The 26,875-nt window shown below is 36.5% G+C and overlaps 1 protein-coding gene across 3 annotated transcripts in view; it reads left to right on the forward strand.

Moving 5' to 3' along the window:
* atp2b2 (ATPase plasma membrane Ca2+ transporting 2) overlaps positions 1–25,603 on the forward strand; it is an 83,792-nt gene extending 58,189 nt beyond the window's left edge. Inside the window, exons 9-21 of one of the 3 annotated variants that reach the window (XM_088916543.1) lie at positions 4,817–5,058; positions 5,358–5,592; positions 10,348–10,527; positions 10,878–10,965; positions 11,814–11,920; positions 13,672–13,863; positions 16,287–16,500; positions 16,737–16,948; positions 17,098–17,205; positions 17,440–17,622; positions 18,665–18,836; positions 20,380–20,429; positions 22,686–25,603. In XM_088916543.1, coding sequence (XP_088772669.1) covers positions 4,817–5,058; positions 5,358–5,592; positions 10,348–10,527; positions 10,878–10,965; positions 11,814–11,920; positions 13,672–13,863; positions 16,287–16,500; positions 16,737–16,948; positions 17,098–17,205; positions 17,440–17,622; positions 18,665–18,836; positions 20,380–20,387 — 1,941 coding nt within the window. In that variant the 3' untranslated portion in view covers positions 20,388–20,429; positions 22,686–25,603. The remainder of the gene's footprint in view (positions 1–4,816; positions 5,059–5,357; positions 5,593–10,347; positions 10,528–10,877; positions 10,966–11,813; positions 11,921–13,671; positions 13,864–16,286; positions 16,501–16,736; positions 16,949–17,097; positions 17,206–17,439; positions 17,623–18,664; positions 18,837–20,379; positions 20,430–22,685) is intronic. The other 2 variants (XM_088916542.1, XM_088916544.1) reach the window with 2 other exon arrangements.
* Positions 25,604–26,875: the final 1,272 nt, after the last annotated feature.

Below are 26,875 nucleotides of genomic sequence, written 5' to 3' on the forward strand. Positions count from 1 at the left end.
CTTATAGATCATTCTGCTCCATTTGAATGTCTTTACAAGTTAGCAAAGAGAAGTCGGAGAAGAAAAACGTGTTTGATTTAATTACCCTGGTAAAGGTTACCATAGATTTTAGCATTCTGACGTTGGAACCAATGTAAATGTGTCATATTTTATCACTTTTCTAAAATATTGTATTCAAGAAACTGTAATGTATGAATAATTCAGATGTACTGAACTTCAGCAGTTAATTTTCAAGCTGATAAATCTGAAAAATAGTGACGCCACCAACTGACCTCCTACCAGGGTTAATTTTTTTTCACATGATTTGCCTGGTGTTGTATTGTGGCAAATTTGTGTCAGCTGCATACGTGTTATAACGACTGTTTATATAAGCTGGGGAACTGTCTTCTTTTATATCACTTCTGGAGACCTTAGGCATTTTAAGCTAAATATACTGTATATGTGTGGGCATGCGTGGGCGTTTTTGAGAGAGGAAAAGAAAATCACATAGCATTAGGCACCATCCACTTTCCTCACACTGTAAATGTCTAGATTTGAGATGCATTGCCCCCTTCTTGTGTGGCTGGGATTGGACTGTTCCTCACTGCAGTGTACTGTGGTTTTAGTATTTTCAGAATTGAGCATTGTTTCTAAATTAGTCTGCTGCTGTTGAAAAAAAAAAACAATCGCTCTGTGAACACATTGGTCACATATTTATGAAGAGCTTCTCGCTTCTTGTAGAATGTTCTGTTCTATGAGCAAGTATCTTACTGACACATGTTTCAGGCCATCGGAATGTTCTGTGACAAGGTTTGTAAAACTGCAGCTTAACATAAGCCTTAAATAGCAGTAAGTTCACTTTTGATTTCTATTTTACATTTAAATTGCGTAATACATTTCAAATATCAGACGATGGGATGCTGAACGCTGCAAATGATCCTTTATGAATGTCTTGATTAGTTTTTGACTATCCAAAAACATAGTATATGCATTATTATTATGGAAATTGTTTGATGGCACTGAATACATAAACATCAAATTTAAAACTGAAGGTAGTAGGAGAAAATACAGTTTCAGAATCCTATAACACAGATATAGAATTCTCTATAGAATCTAAAATTAGAACAACACACTACTGCCTGTTATGATCTGGTCACTTACTGTATGATTACAAATGATGCAGTGAACGGTTAGTCTCAATGACCTTGACTGTCATTGTACCCTTCAATAAATTGATACACCCTCTAAGATTTTTGGGGCTTTCTCTGTTTTGTTACACTTGTGTCTTTGTGCAGTCGAGACAGATGTTCTCTTGTCAACCGTTTGAAATACTAGTGGATAAATCTAAACATCAGAAGCCACAGGATACTTTACAACAGCTGCAAAGGTCATCCTTTAACTCCCTGCTGATCTTGAAAACTACATGAGCCTTACGCTTGTTTAATTTGCTAAGTCGAACATTATACCACAAGACATGTATGTCCGATAGCATAGGTATGTATTTACCATATTATCTGTATGCCCAAGGCAGCCTTCTTACATGTAATTAAGGGTTATACTGGTCCTTGTATGAGGAGTTTATTGTAATGTAAACTGTATTATGACATGGGATATTACTTATTAGAAACCGAATTTAGAAAAGTAGAGAAGAAATTAGATTTATTGAAGCTGTAGCATTGGAAAAATAAAGAGGTCTAATTAACAAGCTCACACCTGAAGAAGGCCTCACGGCCAAAGCATTGTGTTTTCTTTCTTCTCTTTTCAGCAGGGAATAAACCTATTACTTGTTCTTTATTACATAACAATTTCTGTCTTTGGGAAAACTCTGGGAAAAAAAACTTATTTTTAAGGATGAACGTGATCAGTAACAAAAAACTCTTAACGCATTTGTGTCCATTAACACATTTGGATCGATTTCTAATATGGAGAATTTTGTAAAAGACATGTACAAATACAGGTACATTGAGGAACATAAAAGTAAACTGTTTCTTCCAGAATAAACACATTTCATTCACACCAGCAACACAGGAGCCATAGCTACCGTATTGATTGTACAGGTAAAAAGCTGTAAGATTTTTAACTTTCTCATGAAGGAGAATAAATAAAGCATTTAAAGAGAAAGGAGAGGTTAAAGCTTAACTTGTGTCTTAGTAGGCACTTGTTCACTCTAAACTATTGTCATACTGTAGGTGTCTGGAACACAACCCTGTAAATTTGGCTGCTCCAACTTCCTTTCAAATGTGCTTGCTTCTTTTACAACTGTGCAGTGGGCTTTTGACCTCATTTACAATTTACCTGTATTCATCTGTTCTTAATTGTGCTATGAGCAGCCAAACAGTGCAGTGTAACAGTGAGTTACTGTCACGGACGTCCAAAGGGACTAACTGTGGGGAGCAGGAGAGCGGAAAAAGACCCATATGCGTAGCGGCGAGACGGGAAAAAGGCCCGGGCTCGTTAGTGCAAAGAGTTCAGGAATGCCGTATAGAAACCTATGCCCTCAGGGAGCGGACGTGGGGCGCCCTGGTGCTAGGCGGGTCTCAGGACATCCGAACGTCAATGCTGAGCGAGGACAGAGTGCAAGACCCGGAAATATATAGCCCAAGGGAGAGAGAGAGACAGGAAGGACAGCAGACCAGAAACTAGGGACAGGACAGAGAAGGAGCGCCCTCTGGCTGCAGAGGGCGTGACAGTTACATGACAAACAGAAGTCTGTATATACTCTACAAACCATATATGTGGCCAGTGGCTGTTACATCTGTTAGGTTGGGGCTTTGAGCAAATGTTCTCCATCCCTGTTCTTTTTGTTCAGCGTCTTCTTTATTTCTCTTTTGGTGGAGGTCCCAGTTTCTTTAGTTCAGCGCTGAACTGCAGATTGCCTAGTGTTTCTATAGTAACAGGAATTAGAACTGACTGTTTATATATAGCAAATATTCAATGTGCAATACAAAGGTGAAAAAGATCAAAGCTCTTTCGAACAAAAAAACTTACAGAAGATGATGCACAAAATATTAGTTTGGGTGCGCCACAAGCTTACTGTACATCTGAAATTCAGATTGGGTGAGATGTATTTCAATCATACAAATATAGCATAAAACTTTACCTATTAGGGTTTTTTTCTGATATAGTTTAATTAAAGTTTAATAATTTATACTTGTTGCTATTGTTTAAAGAAACCCTGAGTTCTTTTTTCACTCATGGAATTAGATTTTCTCCTTTAAATACAAAAGCAAGCAATATTCTGAATTTGAGACCTGGGTGAACCACTTATTACCTTGTGATGCATTGTCCTGTCGCTTTTAAGTTAAGTTCCCTTAAAGTTCTTTGTAACTTTTTAGTTGTCATTTTGGTGGATGCAGACATTTAGTCAATACGCTATTTAAAATGGGTGAGCTTGCAGATATGATCAAAATGAGAAATTCCTCTGGTTCTGAAGATATTGTTTCTGGTCAACCGCCACCGATCAGTGTGGTGATGCTGCAAATGTTGATTCCTGATTGGTTAGTCAATTAATCACTATTAACAGAGTCCACAAAAAATTTCAAAGAGAATTTTTTACTATACTGGCACTGTACAAGACGAGTCACCTCTCTTCAAAGAAATCAGAAGGCTTTCTAGGATTCTAATCTCTTCTATGCGCTAATTTTCCTATAGAAAACGACTGTTTCATTAATTTTTTGCTCTCAATAGAAATACAGTATGTCTCTAGAAAATGCAGAGGACTCAAGGACTAGAACTAGCCACTGTACAGAAATGCATTTTAAATATTTGAAAATTTGTTTACAAAACTTTTTGTAAATTGGTGGTCGTGATAAGTACAGTATTATAAACATTTCATTGTTTTGCTGTTTCTTAAACTAGTTTAATGCTCACTATATTTGGAATACATTAGTTCATAAGGAGTATAAATATGTGAGAAGTTAGTTGCGTTTCTATAAAAGGAATAAAGCTAGTAAAGGAATTCCATATGGTATAAATATTTGAAAATGAATAAATATATTTTAAAGTTAATATGTCAAGAAATCATGAGCTGGAATAACGTAAAAATTAGGGTGGGAGACTCGAGAGAAATTTAGACATCTTGATTGTTCTTCCTTTTCATTTTCTACTTTTTATTTTGCCCTTTGGATTCTCATCATACAGTACAATACAATGTATAGAGATTCTTATTTTTTTGTTGTAACAGCTATGGTTTTAGAGGATGACACTTTTGTCCAATAGACTAAGAATCCCACCATAAAGCTCTGCAGATGCTTTTGTTAAGTACACCATATAACAATGCACAGCTGCCAGTCGCTGAGCAGTAGAGACAGAATACTAATTTGGTGTCTTATTGTTCTTTAAACTGCATTGTCTTTGTGACAAGCTGATGGCTCTGAGATTCCATATTGCAAGCAAGAAAGCAAGTAAAACTCTGCAGTAGTACATACAGTAACAAATTAGACATATTTAAAAAGAGCTACTTGCTAGAAAAACTTTATTCTGATACGTCCACTCATTAACTAGCAGGTACACATGAAACATAAATTACAATGTGTAATTTAACTCTTGATGAATTCACCTGATTTAAGGTAGTGTCTTCATTAATGATTTCTTTAACAATACTTTTTAGAAATATGCCTTATTTTGTACAGGATTTTGGGGGTATTTTACAATATTACCGTATATGTGGTATTTTCCATCCAAACAAAGATAAAGTTTCCTTGGTATTATGCTCTCCTTTTCAACATGTCTGTTCGATCATAGATTGAATAGCGAGCCCACTTGTGGTGATCACAATAAAGGAAATGTATACTGTGTGCATGTGATGCAGTTTTTACTTCTTTTTGTGTGTCTGCAGCCTCCTGACAAAGAGGGTGGTCTTCCCAAGCAAGTAGGAAACAAGACAGAATGTGGGTTACTTGGGTTTGTTTTGGACCTGAAGCGGGATTATCAACCCATTCGCAATCAGATCCCTGAAGAGAAACTTTACAAGGTCTACACCTTCAACTCTGTAAGGAAGTCCATGAGCACAGTAACTAAACTTCCAGATGGGAGCTTCAGAATGTACAGCAAAGGAGCTTCTGAGATAGTTCTTAAGAAGTGAGTGCTGCACCAGTCTATATGTTTAATTCTGAAGAAATTCTCACAATTGCTTTCACAACTTGTGATTTGAGGTCAATGATTCAAACTCTTACTAAAAATGTCAAAATCTCACTGTGTTGGGGCGCTTTTTGATGGCTACCCTCTTTTAGCAAGAAGATTCTGCCTTTACTTTCAGATAATATTGTTAATTTATTTCAGCTAACCAGAACGTTTAGTCATAGACAGTATGTCGACGATGCAGGTGTACAGTATGTGTGTACTGTATGACAAACGTCTGCTCTGTATGACAAATGCAGGTGCTCCCGCATCCTAAATGCAGCTGGAGAGCCACGTATCTTCAAGCCACGGGATCGAGATGAAATGGTCAAGAAGGTGATTGAACCCATGGCTTGCGACGGACTAAGAACGATCTGCATTGCTTATCGTGACTTTCCGGGAAACCCCGAACCTGAGTGGGATAATGAAAATGAGATTGTGGCAGATCTGACTGGAATTTGTGTTGTTGGCATAGAAGATCCAGTAAGGCCTGAGGTGAGAGAGAGTTCTTAAACTGAAGGAAAAATATATATTTTTTCACAGTTTTGACCACCTTTTGTTCCCATTTACAATCTTTTTCTGACTTTGTGACGGAATGGAAAATGTGCCTGACGCTGTAATTTGTTCCTGTCTTTGGGGAACTTGGGTATAAAGGTTTCGGATGTGTTAGGCTGATGTTTGAAATGATTTTCATTTATTTATTCCATGTAATACAGGCAGCTTGAGGCTCTGTCATTGAAAAAAGTATGACTAGAATAAACATAGGATTCCATTTGCTGAAAAATGTCACTTTAGATGGAGACCAATACTGTATCATGGGAAGCATATCTAATGCTTCTTTATAACCTGGATTTGTATTTTAATCATATTTTAGTCTTTGTGGATAACAGTAGAGATACAGAGGAAAAAAAAATGTATTGTACTTTAAGTTATAAACTCATATACAGTTAGTTTTGATGTTAGAGGTCTTTACCAAAAACATTTATGCCATACAATAATATGGTCCAACGTGTGTTCGGGATGGCTAGTGTACAGTATCTGCAAGTTGTCTACAGTATCTACAGGTTTATCTAAAGCAGCAGCATCTGAAGGATTAAATTATTAAAATCATCCACTTAACACAGTAATAAACTTATTGAGGTCATTATGCCTTCATTATTAATTCATTATGAGTTGAAACACCTTTCCTTTTGTGGGCGGATTGGATTCTGACAACCCTGGTGCACATTATTGATGTTAAAAAGAGTATTTAGAACTAAGTTAATCTGTCCATTCTGTAAATTAATTTTCCTAAATTAAAAACATCCATCCATCCGTCCATTTTCACTTCTACTTTTCCTGGTGAGGGTCATGGGGAAGCTGGAGTTACCCGGTAAGCAACGAGCGCAAGGCAGGGTATACCCTGGATGGGGTGCCAGTTCATCGCAGGGCCAGTGCAAGCCAATCATACACGGGGACAATTTGGAGGCCACAGTAAGGGCCTAGAGGGGAAATTTGGCCCAGACTCTGGTATAACTCCCTGCTCTTCTCGAGAAATGCCTGGGGATCTTTCATGATCACTGACAGTCAGGACCTCAGTTCAACATCTCATCTGAAAGATGGAATTAGAAACATTATTTTTTGAATCCCCTTAGATGTCTTTTGAATTGCCAACACAATATTTTTAAAATGCAACAACAGAGCATACTGTACAAGTCATTTGGAATACTTTTGGATAATTCATCAAATCGATCTGAGAGAAATATGGTAGGCCTGGTTTTATTTCATGGCTCTTTGTGTGTAGGTGCGTACTAGAACACTTGGCAACTTTTGAAATAAGCTTCTGTGGTTTCCCCATATATATATTTAAATCAGTAAGAAAGATTACTAAAGAAACTGAGACTTAATACTGATCAGCTGTTCTTGGCTTCAGTCAGTCTCAGACAAAAAGACAAGACGCATTAAAACCATGTCCTTAGCTAGCAGTACCTCTGAGCCCACAAAGGAATTAGAATCCAGCTCTTCTCCTGCATAATTCAGATACTGTCTTTTATCTTTTTTCTGCATTTCTTTCTTTCTCCTTCCCCTTGTCTCGGGGGCTATGCAGTATTATAACTGTCAGCATGTTGAGGGCTCCTGCAAGAAGCAGATGATTTCTGTGTAAGAAAATAAAATTGAGGAAAAAGAAAAAATAAATTGCACAGATTCCATTTGTGAATCCCCATAAAGGAAACACAAGCAGCAGAGACTTTTGAGATTTTTTTTGTTCTCCCTTTTAATAAATTGCTTCAAATGGCTTAGTAATAAAATGCCAGAAAAACCAAAGAGACTTAATAAGTGTCTTTCGATATTAACTTGAAACAGAATCCAGTCCATGCCCTTCAATTGTTAATTCTGTATCGCTGTTTGGATTTTTAAAAAATATGTATTATCCTCCCAACTTTATAATTGGAATCAACAATTCTGTTTAACTCAGAACATCACCATACCCTTTTACTAACCCAGGACAACTGAACAGATGTTTGCTATTAATTTTACTTTGTCGACATGTCAGACAGTAAGCAGTTCATCTTGTCCAGAAAGTGCTAAGAGTGGTGCAAAACAATAAGAATTTGACAGAATAAAACAAGTGAAACAATACTGAATACATCAGTTACAACCAACATAGAGATGAATTGTACAGTCTCAAGGGCACAGACTGAAGAGGTGGATCAGGAAGAGGTGACGAGACACTGTGTGTCAGCTGCTTCTAGGTATCTGGTTTTACTACAGGGGTGCAAGGAAGAAGAATGTGCTGCACAAGTGACAGGAGAGCGAACAGAAGGAGCAACTAATTTATCAGTGGAAGGAGACCAGAGAAAGAATCGGGGTATGAGGACAAATGAGGGACTTAAGATAGGAGGAACAGAGTGGTGAAGTGAACAGTAAGTAAGGCAAAGATCTTTAGTGGACAGATGTAGGTATTTCATTGAGAGTTGGAAAAAATTGGGAGAAGACCATAGGAGAAGGGAGGTAGGGAGGTTGTGGTAGAGTTGGAGAAGGCCGGTGATACCAGGATGCTCTTTAGGATGAGAGTTAAGGTAAAACGGTCCAAAGAGAAAAGAGCCTGGATCAAGAGGAAAGAATTAGGGCATATCCGCTTACATGTATCTTTTGATTTCCAAAATCAAAATGTTAGTGTCTACTTCAGGATACATAGCATCCACTGATAGTGCTGCAGTAAGATCAGTAAGAACACGTCCAGTGAGTCATTTCGGAAGGGCTAACTGAGTATCCTCTAGCCAGCTGGGCCAAGCTAATTTTTCAAGGTATCTAAAGTCCCACAAGTGCTGGCCGCAGTCAAAGAGTAGTGCAGTCTCAATGCAAACCAACCTCATTTGTCTTTGGTACACCTCTGCTGCAGGTGTCTAGTTTACATCTAGATTCATGTAGTAACAATGATGAGAAAGAAGGACGTAATTTTGTCATTTCTGAGTTATCCACATCAATGTCTCTGTACAAGAAGAAATTTGAAGAACCTTTTAGATTTTGTATTTGCAATATTTTTCATCTACAAAAAAACCTAAAAATTGGACAGAACAAATTGACAGTCCAGATGGAGAGCTTTGGTGCAAATTATGTCCTGAGAGTTACTGTAAAGAGCATTTGCACTATTTTTTTCTTTTTCAGCAAGTTAATATCTACAGTCTTCAGTATTTGTTGGAAAGTAATAGATTATTAATTGGGGAATGCATTGAACCCTATTTACTTTTAAAATAAGGAGTGGTGAATATACTACTTGAATACTCATATAAGTTGATATCAGTGTGCTTTATTATTAATACAAGTCACAATAAGGGTACTGTATATACTACCAATTATACGAAGAAATAAACTTAATTCCAGTTAGAGTGCACAGCTATTTTTTCGTAAATTATCTTGCTTGAACTTTAAGCCTCCTGTAAGTTGTTCTGTATATTGAATAGAGATGGCTGTTTTTCTGTCCTAAAGGTATACATACCCTTGTTATTTGAACACTGAAAAAATGCTTAGCTATTGTTTCTTACCTTTAAAAGACACGTAAATAGTATTACATTAGGCAGAGTGAACTACATATCTAATGTTACAAAGTTAACTGCTACCTCTGCTGGTTTACATTATTAATGTAACTCTCTTCTTCCACTGTGTTTCTCAAATGAGTTAAGTGGAGCTTGACAGAAACCTTAAAAGACTTTTTATGTGATATATGGAACTCAGTAAATGTTTTGCTCTGCGCCCTAGCAGATACTATCATTGATTCTCAAAGCACTGGTTCTTAATTTCTGTTCTGAGCGTGTGGAGCCTATTTTACAGGTGTAATCATACACGATAGGTTTATGTTCCACGGTGCTTACTGTATGAAAACAATCCATTTACTGTGATGAATTATTGATTATGTACTGTAAATAAATGTAAAAATAAAACAATAGCCTCAGAAGTAAAACAAAATCGTAAGTCATTCCATTATGCTCGTCAAAATTTACAATGGCTAAGGTTTCAACCCCAGGTTTAGTGTAGATTGTAGATCCATAGAAATATACAGTCGCTAAACAATCTATCATAAGAAATGGCTAGTATAACATAGTTACAAAATGTTTTTTACGAGATAATTGCTACAGTAGGTAACAGACTTGAAAAAAATGCTTTTTAACAATGAGAATTTCGAAGTCAAAATTAATTATCCTGGTGATGTGTTCTTTAAATTAAGGGCATTGTTTAAGGATTTAGAAAAAAATGTTGATCCATTTTTTAAAGTTAATGAAATTTAATGTTAGCAAAAGTCTGTTATCCCCACAGCAATCACAACCAAGGCAGTAATGGGTAAATACTATTATTGTTTTGATCTTGCTGAATTTACAGTTACTGTGTTGTATTTCTGCTCTGATCATTTAAACTTTGTAACTCAAACATTTTATTCCTATCAGTAATAATATTGTGTTATTATCTTACTGTATCATCTTACTTCCAATAACAAAAATATAATTTCATTCATGCGGCAAAAGTACAACATGAGTAAGGAGATTCTTAATCCCTAATTTTATACTGAGGAACTTCAGTTGCATTCAAGAAATGAAAAGGCTATCCTTCAGATTTGCTGTGTGAAATTTATGCGTTGCACTGTAGTGTTCCAATTTAAAGCTGTGCTCTTTTGATCTCCTAGCAGTATATAGGTTTGAAGAGCAGGTGTGCCTATACTGACCTTTTGACCAAGATAATTAATCATGTTTTTGATTGATGTATCTCTAATGATAGGTCCCTGAAGCCATCAGAAAGTGTCAGCGGGCAGGCATCACTGTCCGTATGGTCACTGGCGATAATATCAACACTGCCCGGGCCATTGCCATTAAATGTGGAATTATTCATCCAGGGGAAGACTTTTTATGCATAGAAGGGAAGGAGTTCAACAGAAGGATTCGAAATGAAAAGGGGGAGGTAAGAAACGTGTAGAAAAAGTTCATCAGCCTAGTTGTTATTGGTGTCATGTACAGTATATGCAATTTTAATGACTTACATTAATTATTCGTTTTCACTTTTATCTTTAAATAATCCAGTGTAACATTCCATAACATCACAAAATAATAATATTTGTGCATTTTTCACTTTGGTTTGTCGGCTTTTTGTTAACCAGTTGCTGCAGAGAATACAGTTTGCACATCATCATTTACAGTAGTACCGTTCTTATGCTCCTGCTTAAACCTTCTTATAGTTTGATTGTCTCTTCACTTGAAATAATGAAGATAAATTTAAACATGATTTGGAACTTTTATTTTCTATTCTCTTAGATTGAACAAGAACGAATTGATAAGATCTGGCCTAAACTGCGAGTGCTTGCAAGATCCTCCCCAACTGACAAACACACCTTAGTTAAAGGTACGAACTGATCATTCTTAGGAGTTTTGATGAATAATTACATTCTTTTTGGTTTAACCCAGGCGGCACAGTGGCACACTCATTAGTAATGCTGCCTGAGTTTGTACAGTATGTTCTCCCCATACGCATGGGTTTCCTCTAGGTTTTCCTGGTTTCCTCTCCTATCAGTCCAAAGTTATACTGATACAGTAGCTTAATTTGTTTCTTGAAAAAATGCTCCTGAGTATGTAAGTTTTTGTGTCTAAGTGTGCCCTGTGAGCAACTGGTGTCATGTCCAGGGTTGTACTCTGCCTTGTACCCCTTGCTTGCCGGGATAAGCTCCAGCTCTCCTGTGACCTTGTATTGGATAAAACGGTTAGAAAATGGATGGATGGATTCTAAGTCCAGTTTGATAATAGACTTTTGGATTTTAAGTACTGCATGAACTGAAATTATGATTGCTTCAATACTCCTTATGGTTAAAATAGTTTTTGATGTTTCCGATCTAAGAAACAGTTGATTTTTCAAAACTCTGCAGCAGGATTTTGTGCAAGGTTTATAGGGAGGTTTCTTTTCATTGCCAGTTTTTCTTAATATCTGCCCAGTTATAAGATTCTGCCTTAGAGTCCACTTGACTTCACTTAAGTTAAAACCAAATATTCATCAATACCATCATTATTTAGGTTGTAAAGTATTGCGTTAAGTCAAATGTTAAAGTCTGAGAAGTTAGAATCAGGACAGAGACAAAAATTGTGCTTTTTTAAAATAATGAAAATTAAAAAAAAAACATTACAAAGATGCATGAACGGATAGAGGGCTACCAGAGACTGTATAGATAAATGTTTTGATGGTGTTGTTGGTTTTGGCAGGTATCATTGACAGCACACAGGTTGACCAGAGGCAAGTTGTTGCTGTAACCGGTGATGGGACTAACGATGGACCTGCCTTAAAGAAAGCAGATGTTGGCTTTGCTATGGTAGGAAGATTAACTTACTAAAATTGCATTGTGTTTTAGCTATGTTACCTCTCCTACAGTAGGTGTGGGACAGAATCAGATGTGCATGGTTTGGGTGATTATGTGCACAATTTCCTACCAGGCTTCTACTCTTTACGTGCACAGTAAACAGTAAGCACATATAACATTTCCAGTAAAAACGTTTGCATCTAATTGCCACTGAGCTGGTCTGTTGTTAATACTGTATTTTATTTAAAGCGCTACTGAGCACTGTATCACAAAACTTGAAAGATTGAAATCAACACATCCATAGACATTAGTTGTCTAATGTCTTGTGCTGGTGGTTGTCCTTTATGACAATCTGGAACTTTGTACCTGTACATTTACTATTTGTAAAAATGATCAGAAACCAAAAGGGTTGTCTCCTTTAGAACGCTCCTGAAGCCACCTGCTTCTGCTGCATTACAGGTGACTAGAAATTGAATATGTGTCTCAGGTGTAGCAAAGAGCACACTAGCCCTTGATGTTGTGTCTGCGGGGTGCGTCAGAATCATCCGCTTTTCAGGTTTAGTTTTTATCCACGAAATCCTGTTAATGACATTAGGAATATTGGAGCCTGGGTGCCCTCTAGTGTACACTCTTAAAAATGTACAGTAAGCTCAATAAGCAATGGAAATACAATCCTATTTCTCATATTTCTTAAAACTTCTTTCTGTTGTAGGGGTTATCTGATTAACTGGTTAGGTTTTTTTTAATGTATCCTTTATCATTATCCTGTTGTGACACAGTTTTAAAAATGTATGTTGTCTGCTGAGGCACTATAGAGTTATACTGTATGCTTACAGTATATCTACATGAAGGAGTTACAGCATTCAACTGGCTTTTTTGATGTCTTGCTTTGTAGTGTTGTGACTACTGTACTGGAGCTCAAAGAAACCCAGAAATGCCCTTTGGCTGTCATTTCTTCCCCTCTTTTCTGACGATAAATACCAGCATACTTCTATTTTGCCTGAGGTTATTCTTTGGAAAAAACATAAATATGATAACAATACCTAATGCCACGCAGGGGCAAAAACAGTGACTGAAGCATTACAAGAAGATACAAGCTTGCTTACAGTAAAAAATAACAGTGCTCAGTATATTCTTTAGGTTTGCAACTCAGATAGTGAAACTGCCTTTCCCACTCATTTTTCACTTTGCTGCAGTTTTGCCAGCAAATACTACTGCATGTACAGTACTACTATACCAGTACCACGAGAATAAGGCATTTTATTCTACATAATAACACATTTGGAACAGCTAGTTAGTTTTGTTCCATCCGGTTTAACGTTGCCAATTGTTTATAGACCCTGTTCATTGGCAATGGAGAGATTATGAAACATGTAGCCAGGCTCCTCCGACACACTTACCTGCCCAGCACTCATTAACTGACAGTCTGTGAGCTCAACCTAATAGGAGCCTTCTCACCAGCTGGAGGAGCAGGGTGTCTCTCTCTGACATCAATGCTTATCTGGATATGGCCAGCAAGTTGCAGACGGTGACTGTTTGCCGGAAGGCTGAGAGAGCCCTGGCCATCTGATCCTAACCTAATTAGCCATTTGTTTCCTGCACTTGGGGAATCGCTGTTCACAGCTGGCTTATGACATGGCTCAAGCTAGTGAGGCAGTGAATTTGCCAGCTTTTAAATATTCTAAAGCAAACTGAGACATACAGTACAGTATCTTGGCCGATAGACAGTACTGGGGTTTATCTTCTCTCTTTTTAACTTGCAGGGAATTGCTGGTACAGATGTGGCCAAAGAAGCCTCGGACATCATTTTGACCGATGATAACTTTTCAAGCATCGTGAAAGCTGTGATGTGGGGCCGCAATGTGTATGACAGCATCTCAAAGTTCCTGCAGTTCCAGCTGACTGTGAACGTGGTGGCAGTGATTGTTGCTTTCACTGGAGCTTGTATAACCCAAGTAAGAAGTGGGAATGGGGTGCACAGAACTTTTTAAATTATAGTAAAATTATAATCCCAAATTATTTTCAATTTGAAAATCTTTCTCAGCCTTGAAAGTGGCAGCATTGATCATGACAGTCGATGGAGTGCTTTATTTAATGCTTGCTTATTTAAATATTAAAATCTGCTTTCATATGAAGCTGTTTTGAGGCTATTTTGCTTGAAAAGGGAAATCACACAGTTAAAAAATGATTCAATTTTTCTGTGATAGGCAGAAGTCAATGTAATTTCCATTTCAAAACTGGACTTTAATTGTGGTCAACACAAATGTATCTATCATGCATGATGTACTGTATTTGAACTGGAACTGAAGTGTGATTCAAAATTAAGTGAAAGATTAAAAAATGTGCACTTAAAATGTATTATTTTTCAAAGGAAATGAAAGCTATGAGCATAAAATAAATGTCTTTTTAAGTCTGAAATGAACATCTCTGTTATGCTGATTATACAAGAGTCTCGGAAGCAGCCTGAGTTTCTGCTTTTCATCTTTTTACAATGAAATTGTCAATTAGCAAAAGAACAACGTAATTTAGAATATCAAGAAGTAAGACATATATGATTGAGAAGATTTGTACGCAGCAAGGCTCTTAGTCACAGAAAAAAAAATTACATTTCAAATTTGTTTCATCATATCTCAGAAGAGATGTATATTACATAATTTACATTGGACATAATCTTATAATAGTAAATATAAATAAGTATATAAATATAAGTTATAATAAATCCATTGGATTGAAATATATGTAGGGCACTGGGGAAATTTAGATCACTGCCATAAAGTCTTTCTAAATTTACAAGGGAAGACATTAAATCTGTAAGCATTAATATAAGGATTTCCCAGAGGATTTCTGCCTGTAATAATACTGTTTAGATCAAGGGACTCTAATGCTCTAGATTGGAACTGTTCTCTTGCAGTTTGCTTGAAACAGAAATAGCACCACAAATTAGTCCTAGATCCATGCCATTAAGCCAATAGCCTAAAAAGACACTAAAACTTGTAAAAATTTAGTCAGAACAAAGCTCTGTACTTGGCAATATAGTTTCCATTACTTTCAATTTGCATCCCTTTTAATTCAGTTGTATAAGCCATTAAAGCTAATTTGGCCTTTAGGCTGATGAAATAAAACTGGAATCTCATTCCCATATTTTTTCTACTTACATTCACGGATTCATTGAGTAAAAACATAACAGCCTTTGTTAAAAACAGAGCATTTACTCATCTATATGAATTGGGCCACAATAACATTAGTCTGATGTACAGTAGTAAATGCTCTTGTGCTCCTTAGTTGCTATCTGTAATGGATGGAATGCAGACTTATACAGAGAAAGTAGAGTTACAATTATAAAGAAAAGTAGCTTGATTCATCTATAAACATCCTTTACCTTTAAAATTATAGGCCATAACCAAGCTTCAGGAAGCAATGCCTCTCCAGTCTTTAAGTGATGTTTGTCAGAGATTTTGGTGAGCAGAAAATGGCTTATCAAAATGAATATAAATTTAACTTTAGCCAACATACCAAGGTAATGCGTATTTAATGTGTAAGCCTCAGTTTCAAATTGTTTTCCACACATGAATGACCAGCAGAATGAATTACATAATGTGCTGTTGTCAGACTGAGCTCCCGGGCATTGACATTTTGAAATAATGGAAATGTTTCTTCCTTCTTAACAAATGTTTACCTGCTATACTGTAGGTACAGCATGTACAGTAGCTGAACCTTCTTTGTCAGTAAATTTGAAGTGAATCAGTGTTTTTCAATGTTGTCCTTCTGGGACTGTCTGATCACCTGGTTGAATGTCAAGAGCTCAGCTCCTCACTAGCTTCCTAACCAGTCTATTAACCACCCTGGCCAGACACCATGCTCTACAAGTACCGTCTGGAGTTTTTTTTTTTTATTGATCTTACTTTGGACTCGGAGAAAACAAATTCAGCTTATTTAAGTTCACCATCTGATGCCTGAGAAATACGATTGTCACTTGTAAAAAAACCCTGAAGACCACTGTCTGTATATTTTTTTCCTCTTGAGACAGTGTTTTAGGTAGTACAACTTTGGTTTGGAGTCTTAGTTCCATATTACAGCCCTGACTTGCGGAAATGTCATACTAATTACAGTATATTCACTTACAGTACCACAAAACAGGGAGCCTTGAGTTTTTGGAATATTGAAGAAGGATGCAACTGTGCTGCAGGACATTGCTCTACTTTTGCCTCATGCCAGACATGATTTCATTTATTAATATTCCAGATCAGAATACAGGATTATGATTTTATAAAAAATGAATTTGTGACACAGATAATGCACCTTCGTTGCAAAAGAACAAGTGTGCTTTACACCAACTAACATGATCTGTATTGTAGTGTTGTTCTTTATTTTCCTCTAGGATTCCCCACTGAAGGCTGTTCAGATGCTGTGGGTCAACCTGATCATGGACACCTTTGCCTCTTTGGCTCTGGCTACAGAACCACCAACAGAGTCCCTTCTGATGAGGAAACCCTATGGAAGAAACAAACCACTAATTTCACGCACAATGATGAAAAACATTCTTGGTCATGGTGTTTACCAGCTAACCATCATTTTTACTCTTCTGTTTGTAGGTGAGTGATCTTAGCTGTGAAAATTAAATATTGTTATTTCCTCCCACTGTTCTTGAAAGGATATCATACAGGATATCATACAGTATGTGTGCCATTGAAAAGTGTATGTGGTAATACTGCAGATGAATTCTCTTGACATAAATGGTCATTTATAATATGGGGTAGTGGGGGTATATAAAGTGCAGTTAAGGTTAAGTTCATCGGGTGACAAATAAATTGGTCATGTTTTCCTTCAGGTGAAAGACTTTTTAACATCGACAGCGGAAGGAACGCACCCCTCCACTCCCCTCCATCAGAGCACTACACGATTATCTTCAATACTTTTGTTATGATGCAGCTCTTCAATGAGATAAATGCCCGTAAAATCCACGGAGAAAGAAATGTCTTTGATGGTATCTTCAGGAACCCAATCTTCTGCTCTATTGTAGTGGGGACATTTGCTATTCAGGTAACAGACTATAGTTTAGTTCAGGAGCCAAAAAGTGATTATTTTTACGTAGGGGTGAAAGTCTTCTTTTCTGTTGAGACTAAAATACCTTAAATAGGTTTAGATGCTGAGATAGCCAATGATGAAAACTTTCTTCCACGTTGTTGCAGATAATCATCGTGCAGTTTGGGGGTAAGCCTTTCAGCTGTTCCCCTCTAGACATTGACAAGTGGATGTGGTGTGTATTTCTTGGAATGGGCGAACTGATATGGGGACAGGTAATTTATAAAAGTTTAAAATGTACTGTATAGATGTTGTGCATGTAACAGTTCATTCCATTTAATTTGTTATTTAGCAGAGAATATTGACTCGACTCCTGAGAGTTAAAAAGAATATTACCAACTAAATAAAGAAGGAGTTTTCCATTAATTTGATAAGAAAATGCTTTGTCTAACCTTCTCTGAAGGTACAGTATTTCTTCATAATACGTGACTTTTTGACTTCTTCCCCAGGTCATTTCAACAATTCCAACAAGCAGGCTGAAGTTCCTGAAAGAGGCCGGCCAGCTTACCCAGAAGGATGAGATGCCAGAAGAAGAAATGAATGAAGATACTGAGGAAATTGACCATGCGGAGAGAGAACTGAGACGTGGGCAGATCCTGTGGTTCCGTGGACTCAACAGGATCCAGACTCAGGTAAGAAGAAATGCAAAATGATACTTTCAAATCGCTGTACATTTCTGGTTTGCATACAGTAAGTTTTTATGTTTAATGCCTTTGATCCTAATACCATTAGATTTAGAATTATTATTATTATCCTTGCTGTATGAAGAGCTTGACAAATTAGTGCAGACTACTGTACCTTCATTCAAATATTCAAAAGCTTGTTTTTGATTGTTTTGGAGGAATTGATTCTGCTGGGCTTATGTTGACATCACCCACTTTGATCATGTTCACTCTGAAGGCACATGTGCGATCTCAGAGGTGGAGAACTAACATCTCCCTTTTTCTTAAACTGTCATTACATTTCTGTCCATTCTAAAGAAAATAAGGTTCACTCCCATTTCTCTACCCCCACCCCCATCCTAACACACATACTCATTCCAGATTTCCACTTGCACATCTGTATTCCCTTTGAAAACGGCTCCCTGCTAAAACAGATGAGGACCCCTGGGCCACATCATTAATATAAATCCACCACACTGTCCTTGGCAACTAATGGCAAGGGAATTAGTCCAGTCTTCCTAGTAGAGTGTAAAAGTTTAATTTAGAATGATTTTAAGTGAGAGCAAATCTTACTTATTATTTATTAATTAATTTACAACTAGTCTTTCCTATTCCATAGTCATTCTTGAACTACATAATAGTAGCAGTACCATTCATAAAGTATTACTCACTAATGAATAAAAGTGATAGATTTTTTTTGCTTTCTTTTGTTATTCATTGTAGGTATTCCATTTTTCATTATTATTATTTCACATCTCTACAACTGGTTTAAGGCAGTATAGAGCAGTACTAGTCTCACAATGAATAACACCCATATACTGTATATATAATAGCATATACACAGAAATTATAACACAGCCTTAGTCATATCAGATTCCTCTTCCTGGAGTGGTCTTCCTGCACCTTTTGCCGACCGGGCTAGGTGAGAGGAATGGCCTCCTCTCATTTGTACATATTCTTGTGTTCTTATGTTCAATCTAAGCAGACTGTCTCATTCTCTCCTCCATTGCAGATTGAAGTAGTGAATACATTCAAGAGTGGTACTTCCTTTCAGGGAGCTCTGAGGCGGCAGTCCTCCACCACCAGCCAACACCAGGATGTAACCAATATTTCTAGCCCTAGTCACGTATCGTTGTCCAATGCTCTTTCTTCTCCTGCCAGTGCTTCTGCTGCTACAGCTGGGCGTGAGTGTGAATTCTTAGTGTGCACCTCAGTGATGCCACCTAGCCTGGACTCGGGAGTATTGCATCACCAAAACTGCCTTTACCGCTAATACTGTGAATACTGTACCATTGATTCCGCCACAAAGCAATTCAGTGACTCTCAGGGGTAACATAAGAACAACCTTAAATTCTTTGGAAGACTTTTTTGACATTAAAGGAAAGATCTGATGGCATAGTGGTATTTGAATGTGTTTCTATCCTATATTTTCTACCTTAAAAGTATTTTATGACAATTACATTGACTTTTTTTCATACTGTAACTCTTTAAGTTAAAATTGTGCTGGCTTTCAGACATTTGCCAAATTCTAACTACAGTAGAATCCTAAGTTCATTTTGGCTTTCGTTTTTATGAGAAGTGCTTTTACCTGAATAATTTCTGCACATGAGAGATTAAAAATAATCACGTGCCTTTGCATACAGTGTCTGTATACTATGTCAACAGGACCCCAGAAATACAATAATTTCACTGTTGATTAAAATTACATTTGGGGTCTGCATCCATTTATTTGCCTCCCGTATTTTCAAAGGAAATTTGAAGCAGAGAGGCTATAATAAAGACTTGGGTTCATCCTCCATAATTCTATTATGATATTTCTAGTATATGGGCCACTCGGTGGCACATTGGTTAGCATTGCTACCTTGCAGTGCTTGGAGCACTGGGCTCATTTCCTGGAGTTATTTCTTTGCGGAGTTTGTACATTCTCCAAGTGTTTGCATGGGATTCCTCTGAGTGCTCCATTTTCCTCCCACAGTCCAAAGACATACTGGTAGGTTAATTGGCTTCTGGGAGAATTAGCCCTGGTGTGAGTGTGTTTGTGTGTCTGTGATGGACTGGCATCCTGTCCAGGATGCATCCTGCCTTGCACACATTGCTTGCTGGGATAGGCTCCGGCTCCTCCTTAACCCTGCAATGATTAATGCAGTTAGAAAATGGATGGATTGCTAGTATTATTTAAAACACTGGGCCAACACTAGAGTATAATAAAGGTGTTTATTCATATGTTTGACAGTACCTAATAATAAGCAGAAATTCAAATTGTTTAAGAGTGTCTAGAGGGTGGCATCTCTGAATGAAGCTTTTTTCTTTTTCCCCCCATCTTTGGAAATTCTTTCCCTTTAATTCTTTTCTTATTGGTATTAAATTTAGCACATGGGTTCTTAAACTACTGGTCAAGACCAAACCTGGGTAATGAGTACCATTCCCATATGTCTGGGGCTCTGGGGCAGAGGCAGGTATGGATCTGCATCTCTTGCTCAAGGACTTTATAATGTTATGTGCTCCAGCCTCTAGAATGTGTGAAAGACTTGTACCACAGTTCACAGGGGAACCTTATCCAAAGACCCCTCCCCCCTTTCCCCAAGACAGACAGACCAGAAGAAGGCTGAGGGACGTATTAATTCTGGTCTTTTCCTAGACAAGTTTAAGAACCCACTATTTAGCACACACATCTCTCCAGAGAGTTTTCTGTTTTGTCTGAATGTCAAATATGTTTGTTTTCTTCAGAGTGCTAAAGAACCCTGGCCAAAGGGTGCACCAGGCGGAGTGAATTTCAGGTTGTGAGTCCTACAGTGTGAATAAATTTCCCTGACAACAAACTCACCAGGCTGGGTAAACATTCAAGTATAAGCCACCAATAAACCAAGTCTGTATCACTTTATATAGCATTCTAGTATTGCAAGACTCTGATATTTCACCTCTTTTGGGCTAAGGAGTACAATTATCTTTCCTTGTTTTATGCCAAGTCTCACTTTACAGGACTAAAGCAAGAGGCTTGCTTTCTAGCTGCTGAGAAGACAGAAGATGTGCCTGTGGAATTAAGGATTCCTGAAGTCTGTCCATCATAGTCCTGTCAAAACTTTCATATTGTTGTTGTCTGTATTTGTAAACCAAAATCTCAAAAGTTGAAGTAAATCATTATGTCTTGTGCTTTGTCAGTCATGTCAGTCATGTACTGTAACTTCTGCAGTGCCAACTGTTCCCGGTTTAATGCTGGGCAGTACCATTTAATGTGATCTGCCCTGACATTCATTTTCATCCATTTTGAAAATTATTTCACATTATTTTTTTCAGAAAATAAATTTTCATAGCTGCTTGCTGACTTATAACTTCTGAACAAGTAAATGCGTTTTTAACTAATGAAATGTCAGGTCAAATCATGTTTGATGTTTATTGTAGCTGTTCCATGTCTTCTAAAATCTGCCAATCTAACATTCACAGCGTATTTCTGAATTTAAGTAAGGAATTAAGTTTGACATCTGCATGTCACCAAAATGGTATTATCAATTTTGCCATGCGTGAATCACATTTAAAAGGCAACCATTGTTTCTTTAATGATTTATTCCTGAAAGCATGTATTTTTAAAAAATGCTTCAGTATTTAAAGCAGTTCAAATGATAAATATACAGTAACTTATAAACAGAAGATTTGTGCTTATTAAAATTGTTACCAAGATAAAAATATATAATATGAAATATTATTAGATATTGTTAAATATTAATATGTCATTTGAAAATGTATTAGAAAACAGTTATCGAGGAATGAAAAGACAGTACTTAAAGTCGATAAGTTAAATGCAGATGTTTACTTTATGGGTTGACAAGTACTGTAAGAGGACAACTACGATACTCATTATTCTAGAGAACAATGATTTAGACAAGCAAGACTGTTTTCTCTAGACACAGAATGTTACCAGACCTCACAAAATAAGTTGATCTTAAAATAAAAATATCAGAAGATTCTGAATATTTTAATAAAGGAATGTGAGCATACTCTACTCTAGACAATGGAAATGTTCACTGGATGTTAGCTCGTAAAAGGGCATTCAGGAAACTTATTTGACAAGTTATTTAAATATAACCTTTGAAACATTTTGTTTTAGTGTAGGTTATATTTGTCCTGATATCATTTTATAAAGGGACATTTATACAGCTACAGTCTATTAATTATTCTTGGATAACTTTGTTAGGAAACATTTTTAAAAACATTAAATGCGTATAAGGAATGTTTTAAAGGTTTTTATTGTTTGGTTTGGCATGTTACATTGCAAAATTTAAAGAGAGAGAACCTGTCGGGGCCTATACTTGAGTGTTTACTTCAGATGTGCATGGAGCTGAGCTTGTAAAAGAAACTAGATCTATTCACCAACTCCAGGCTTCAGCATAGAGCTTGTCTGTGTGCCAATGTTCATTGTTACTGTGGATCAACATGTCTTGTACTGCATGTGTTCTTCAATATGTTGTCTGTTTGGCTTTGAAGCTTCTAGGCTGCCTCCATTTTGTTTTGCAGTCATGCCTTTAAGCAGCATTAAGCTAATTATAGCTGCCTCCTCAAACCAGTACATTTCTTTTCTGTGCTTCTTGTGTCTATTTTGTAGTCTTTGTGGACGTCTTTTTTTGTTTTTGTCTTCCAAATATCTGCAAAACATCTTGAAATCTGAACTTTTCTTCCTACTTACTCTTAACTCACTGCAAGACTTTTTCAACATGCATGGATTTTTGCGTTGCCATTTTTATTAACATGGCTTGTCTCTAGGTATACGCCATTGGATCTTTGCATATATAACCAGTGCTGCCTGTAATTTCTTCAGTGGCTTTTTTTACTGACAGTTTTTATTGCAGTCCCTACCGAACTACCACAATGCACGAAACTGAGTCAGTTGTGTATGCTTCTAAAGTCTCGTGACTGTGGACTTCAGCTATCTGCGCCACCTTAACGATGTGCTGTCTCTATCTTAGTAAATACTAAATGAAGGGCTGTTTTGGATTAGTTTTGGAATTGTGACCTAGCGATTTGTCGTTCGTCTTTTGCAGATACGCGTCGTGAAGGCGTTCCGTAGCTCTCTCTACGAAGGGCTGGAGAAACCTGAATCACGAACCTCCATTCACAACTTCATGACTCACCCAGAGTTTAGGATAGAAGACTCTCAGCCCCACATCCCTCTTATTGATGATACTGACATAGAAGAAGATGCAGCGCTCAAGCAAAATTCCAGTCAGCCCTCATCACCCAATAAGAACAACAATGCAATCGATAGTGGCATTAACCTTACCACTGACACAAGTAAATCAGCTACCTCGTCAAGTCCAGGAAGCCCATTACACAGCCTGGAGACTTCCCTTTAGCTGAACATATCTTTGCAAAAAAACACAGAAAAACATGTCAAGAAATGCAACAACAGAAGCAAACAAGAACAGTGAAATACGAATGAACTGCTGGCTTAAAAACGTGCTAGTTTTTGCTGCGTGCAGAAAATAAGGAGCTCCCTCTGGAGTAATGAGAGAGAGCATAATCCCACCCACTCACCCTTCCAATAATGACAGTTAACAAAATAAATCGCTCCTGCATGAATGTACATTACCCTTTTTTAAATTAATTTTCTTTTTATTTCATTTTTTTTCTGTGGGGACTGCTGTGGACTTTCAATTTAAGACAGCTTACCCAGTTCACTGGTCTGTGACTTTTTGAAGTGATTGTGTGGCATGGACTTAATTGTATAGATTTATTTAATTAAAAAAAGTGTATTAAAGTTGCAGGGCTCAACTTGCACAGTAGATTTGCACCAATTGGAAAAAAGAAACTTATAAATAATAGCATTTATTAAACATATATATACAATTTTCTTCTTTGTTTAATGGCATGTTGCCTTGTTTCTGCTTAAATGGCTCTTAATACTTTAACTTATTTATGTCCTAAAGAGAATGTAATTTGTTTACAAAACCTGTAGATACTTCCTTGTTTATTTGTAGGTTACAAACCATTCTGCAGATGTAGTATGAGCAGCTCAAGTTGTTGAATACTTCTGTAATATTGGACTCTAGGTGTTTTATTACAAACTGTGTACTGAATTTGCCTGCTATTTTGTTAAATATTGTAGATATTTTTAGAAGATAACAAAAGAAGCCAAAATATATTGGAATATATTATTTAATGTGGCATTTTAGTATTACATGATTGTGGGGAACAAAACTGAAAGGCTTCCTCTGTTTCCAAATACAAATCTTAAGATATAGGTTCATTTTTTCTTTGCTTTTTTATTAAAATGCTTGAAATTCATTTTTGGTCAGTCTCCAAACTGAGAGGGCCATTCTGGACTGATTTTAATGAACTGTCTGCTATATAAACAACTGCTTGTTTAACGGAAATGTTTTAAATTACTTGTGACCATCAAAGGTTGTGATGGGTTTATAATATTAGAAACAATTGCAAAATAAGTTATATTTGGCATTATCTGTATGAAAAATCAAAGGTTGTGTTGAAATTTTGTGATATATTGTGTTGATTTTATTTTTTTCTTTTTCATTTAGTAGTTTAGGGTTTTTCTTAAAAAGACACAAAATCACAGCTTTAGGGCTGTTGGCATTTTGAACAACTTAAAAAACACTATGGATTGTTGATTTTGACTTTTTTAAAATGATCATTTTCTGCACTATCTGGATCTGAATGAAACTTTCTGTGGTGTATATTTCTGGTAGATGTGCTTTTGTGTGATTCTAACCAAGCTTGTCTTCCTGCAGTCACTAAATATACTATAGCATCTCAACAGTATTCAGTAGTTGTTAACTATTTATTGTGCTTTCTAAAGGTAAGGCAGTTTGAAGAGATATCATGGAGGATAGATTAATAAATGCATCAAGATGTTAACAGCCCTTGTATTATTATTATTATTATATATTGGGGCTTACATGGAAGCACGAAGCAGTCCTCATATTGGAAAAATACAGGTTAAATCCTATTTTCTATATGGATTTGAATTAGTTGGCCTGCATTTGTTTTTCTGTAAATCTAAGCAGTTTCTTTCCCTACTAAAGGGTGACTGTTGGCTCAGGCATTTGTGAACGACTTTATTGAAGGGACCATGATTTAAAATATGTTCAAACAATCATAACAATGGTCTTTTCTGTAACTTCTTGTTAAATTGTTTTTTTTTTACATTTTCAAAGAAAAAAATCAGACAACTCCTAAAAAACACATTTGTACATTAATCAAAATTGGGGTTTAAAACAATTAAGGGTATTAAATCATACATTCTTTGTAAATAGCAAACTAACTTACTTCATCTGAGATGCACCTACAGTAAGTGTAGGATTCTGTAAGCAAGGACTGTACAATGTACACTTTATGTGACACAACATTTGTTTCCATGTCTGATTAGCTATTAAGTTACAAGTACAGGTCAAGTATTCTGAACTGGAACAAAGTTTTTAACTTTGTTGCTTTAAATTTCTGATGCTGTTGTTTGCAAATGGTACAATATATGATGAATTTATTGAAACAAAACACTGCAATACTTAAAATGCTTCTACATACTGTCCTTAGCAGCATGAATTTTGTGGAACAAGAAAAAAAGCCAGTGGTATATTTGGCAGTCAAGCCATTTATGGGTAAATGATATGTGTTCATCAATCTTGTTTTTATGATTTTTTTATCTAGACAATAATTGTAAATAAAGAACTCTGTGTCTCTGTTCATTTAATACTATGCAAAAAGGTCATGCTTTCTGATTGTTATCTTCTCTTTGCCCCTGATCCCCTGTCCCTAGAGTGTGTTGCTGGAATGTTTGTGGTTTCAAAAGTCAGTAACCAATGTGATGTACATTATTTTATAGTTTGAAGAAAGTTATGAACTGTGACTCTTGTTGCTTACTGTCTATAACACAATTCCTGGCAGAAGCACAAGTGGAACAAAAGAAAAAGCAGAGCATTAAATAAATTTCCAGAGCAGCATGAAATATGATGGTCTTTCTCTACCAGTGTGCCATTTGTGTGACATTTGCTTTAATGTAAAGTAGGCTTCCATTGATGAGGCACTGCTTATTATCCTGAATAATGACCATTAAGTTCCTAACAACAGTGCAATCTGTGCCTCTTTGTTTATATCATCCTGTACTACAGATGTAACAATTACTTTTTAAGGAGCTTGTCATGCTCCATGAAAATCTCATGCTACTTGATACAGGGGATGAAAAGTTTAGTCAACAGTGTTCTGGTGCATTAATTGAGCTAATGTAGATCCCAAGTGTTGAAAAGTGCCTTTCAGAAAGCAACAATCAAACACTGAAGAGATAACTGACTGGGATTCTGTCCGCACTTGATGAATCAGTTTAAACTATACAATACCTCTGTGGGGTCACTAGAGATGGTGCAGGGATGTTTACAGAGTTTAGTACTGTATAATATTGCATGTTGCGTGTCTTTCAAAAGAGATGTGCAAGGTACTTCGCTTGGTTCTAAACATTCAGAGTAACAGGACCTGTTGTGTTACAGTTTGATTTATTGAAAGACATGGACAGAAGTACCGTAGTCTAGTAGGAGAGAGGGGAATGCGCAGATTTAGGAAGATGGGCACAGGGAAATTTAGACAGACTGAATTTGTAATCAGATTTACTTTGAAGTAGACTGTGGCCCTTATGAACAAATACAATCAGTAATCTCCAGTACAGAAATGACCAAAGTTTTGCTTCTTTTCCAAAAGATTGTACTACTTAAAGCAAGGTGACTACCCTTTGATGTATGTTTTTATTTGAAAAGCGTTTTGCTAATGAAGGAAATGAATATGCATCCAGAAATTCTGAGGCTGAGGAAACTAAATATTATACTGTATGTGAGTAATAATCAAGTAAGTTTTAAAGACAGCATTAGTAGCGTATTGTTTCTCACAGTTTGTACACAGAAAACAGTTTACCAGTTTACCCACTGTACTGTATGAAACAGGGGTAATATGTGGGTTTAATGGAAAACTAAAAGGTGAAAATGGTACTTTAAAAAAAAGACCTTACGAAAAATTCAGTTTCCACAAGTGTTTTTAGCCCTTTGGGTTTTTAGAGATGTTAAAGAGAAAATGAACTGGGTTTGGGTGAGGAGTAAATCAACATCAAGGTCTAATGCTAAAATCATTCATCTATTCAGTCTGTGTTTATCAATCTGTTATTATATGGAGCAAGTCAAGAGAAATAAGAGGTACTCAGTGTTGTTTTGATACCAGTAAACTGCATTTACCTTTC

Source organism: Atractosteus spatula, chromosome 5 (assembly GCF_055471065.1).
Source record: "Atractosteus spatula isolate fAtrSpa1 chromosome 5, fAtrSpa1.hap1, whole genome shotgun sequence".
Lineage (NCBI taxonomy): Eukaryota > Metazoa > Chordata > Actinopteri > Semionotiformes > Lepisosteidae > Atractosteus > Atractosteus spatula.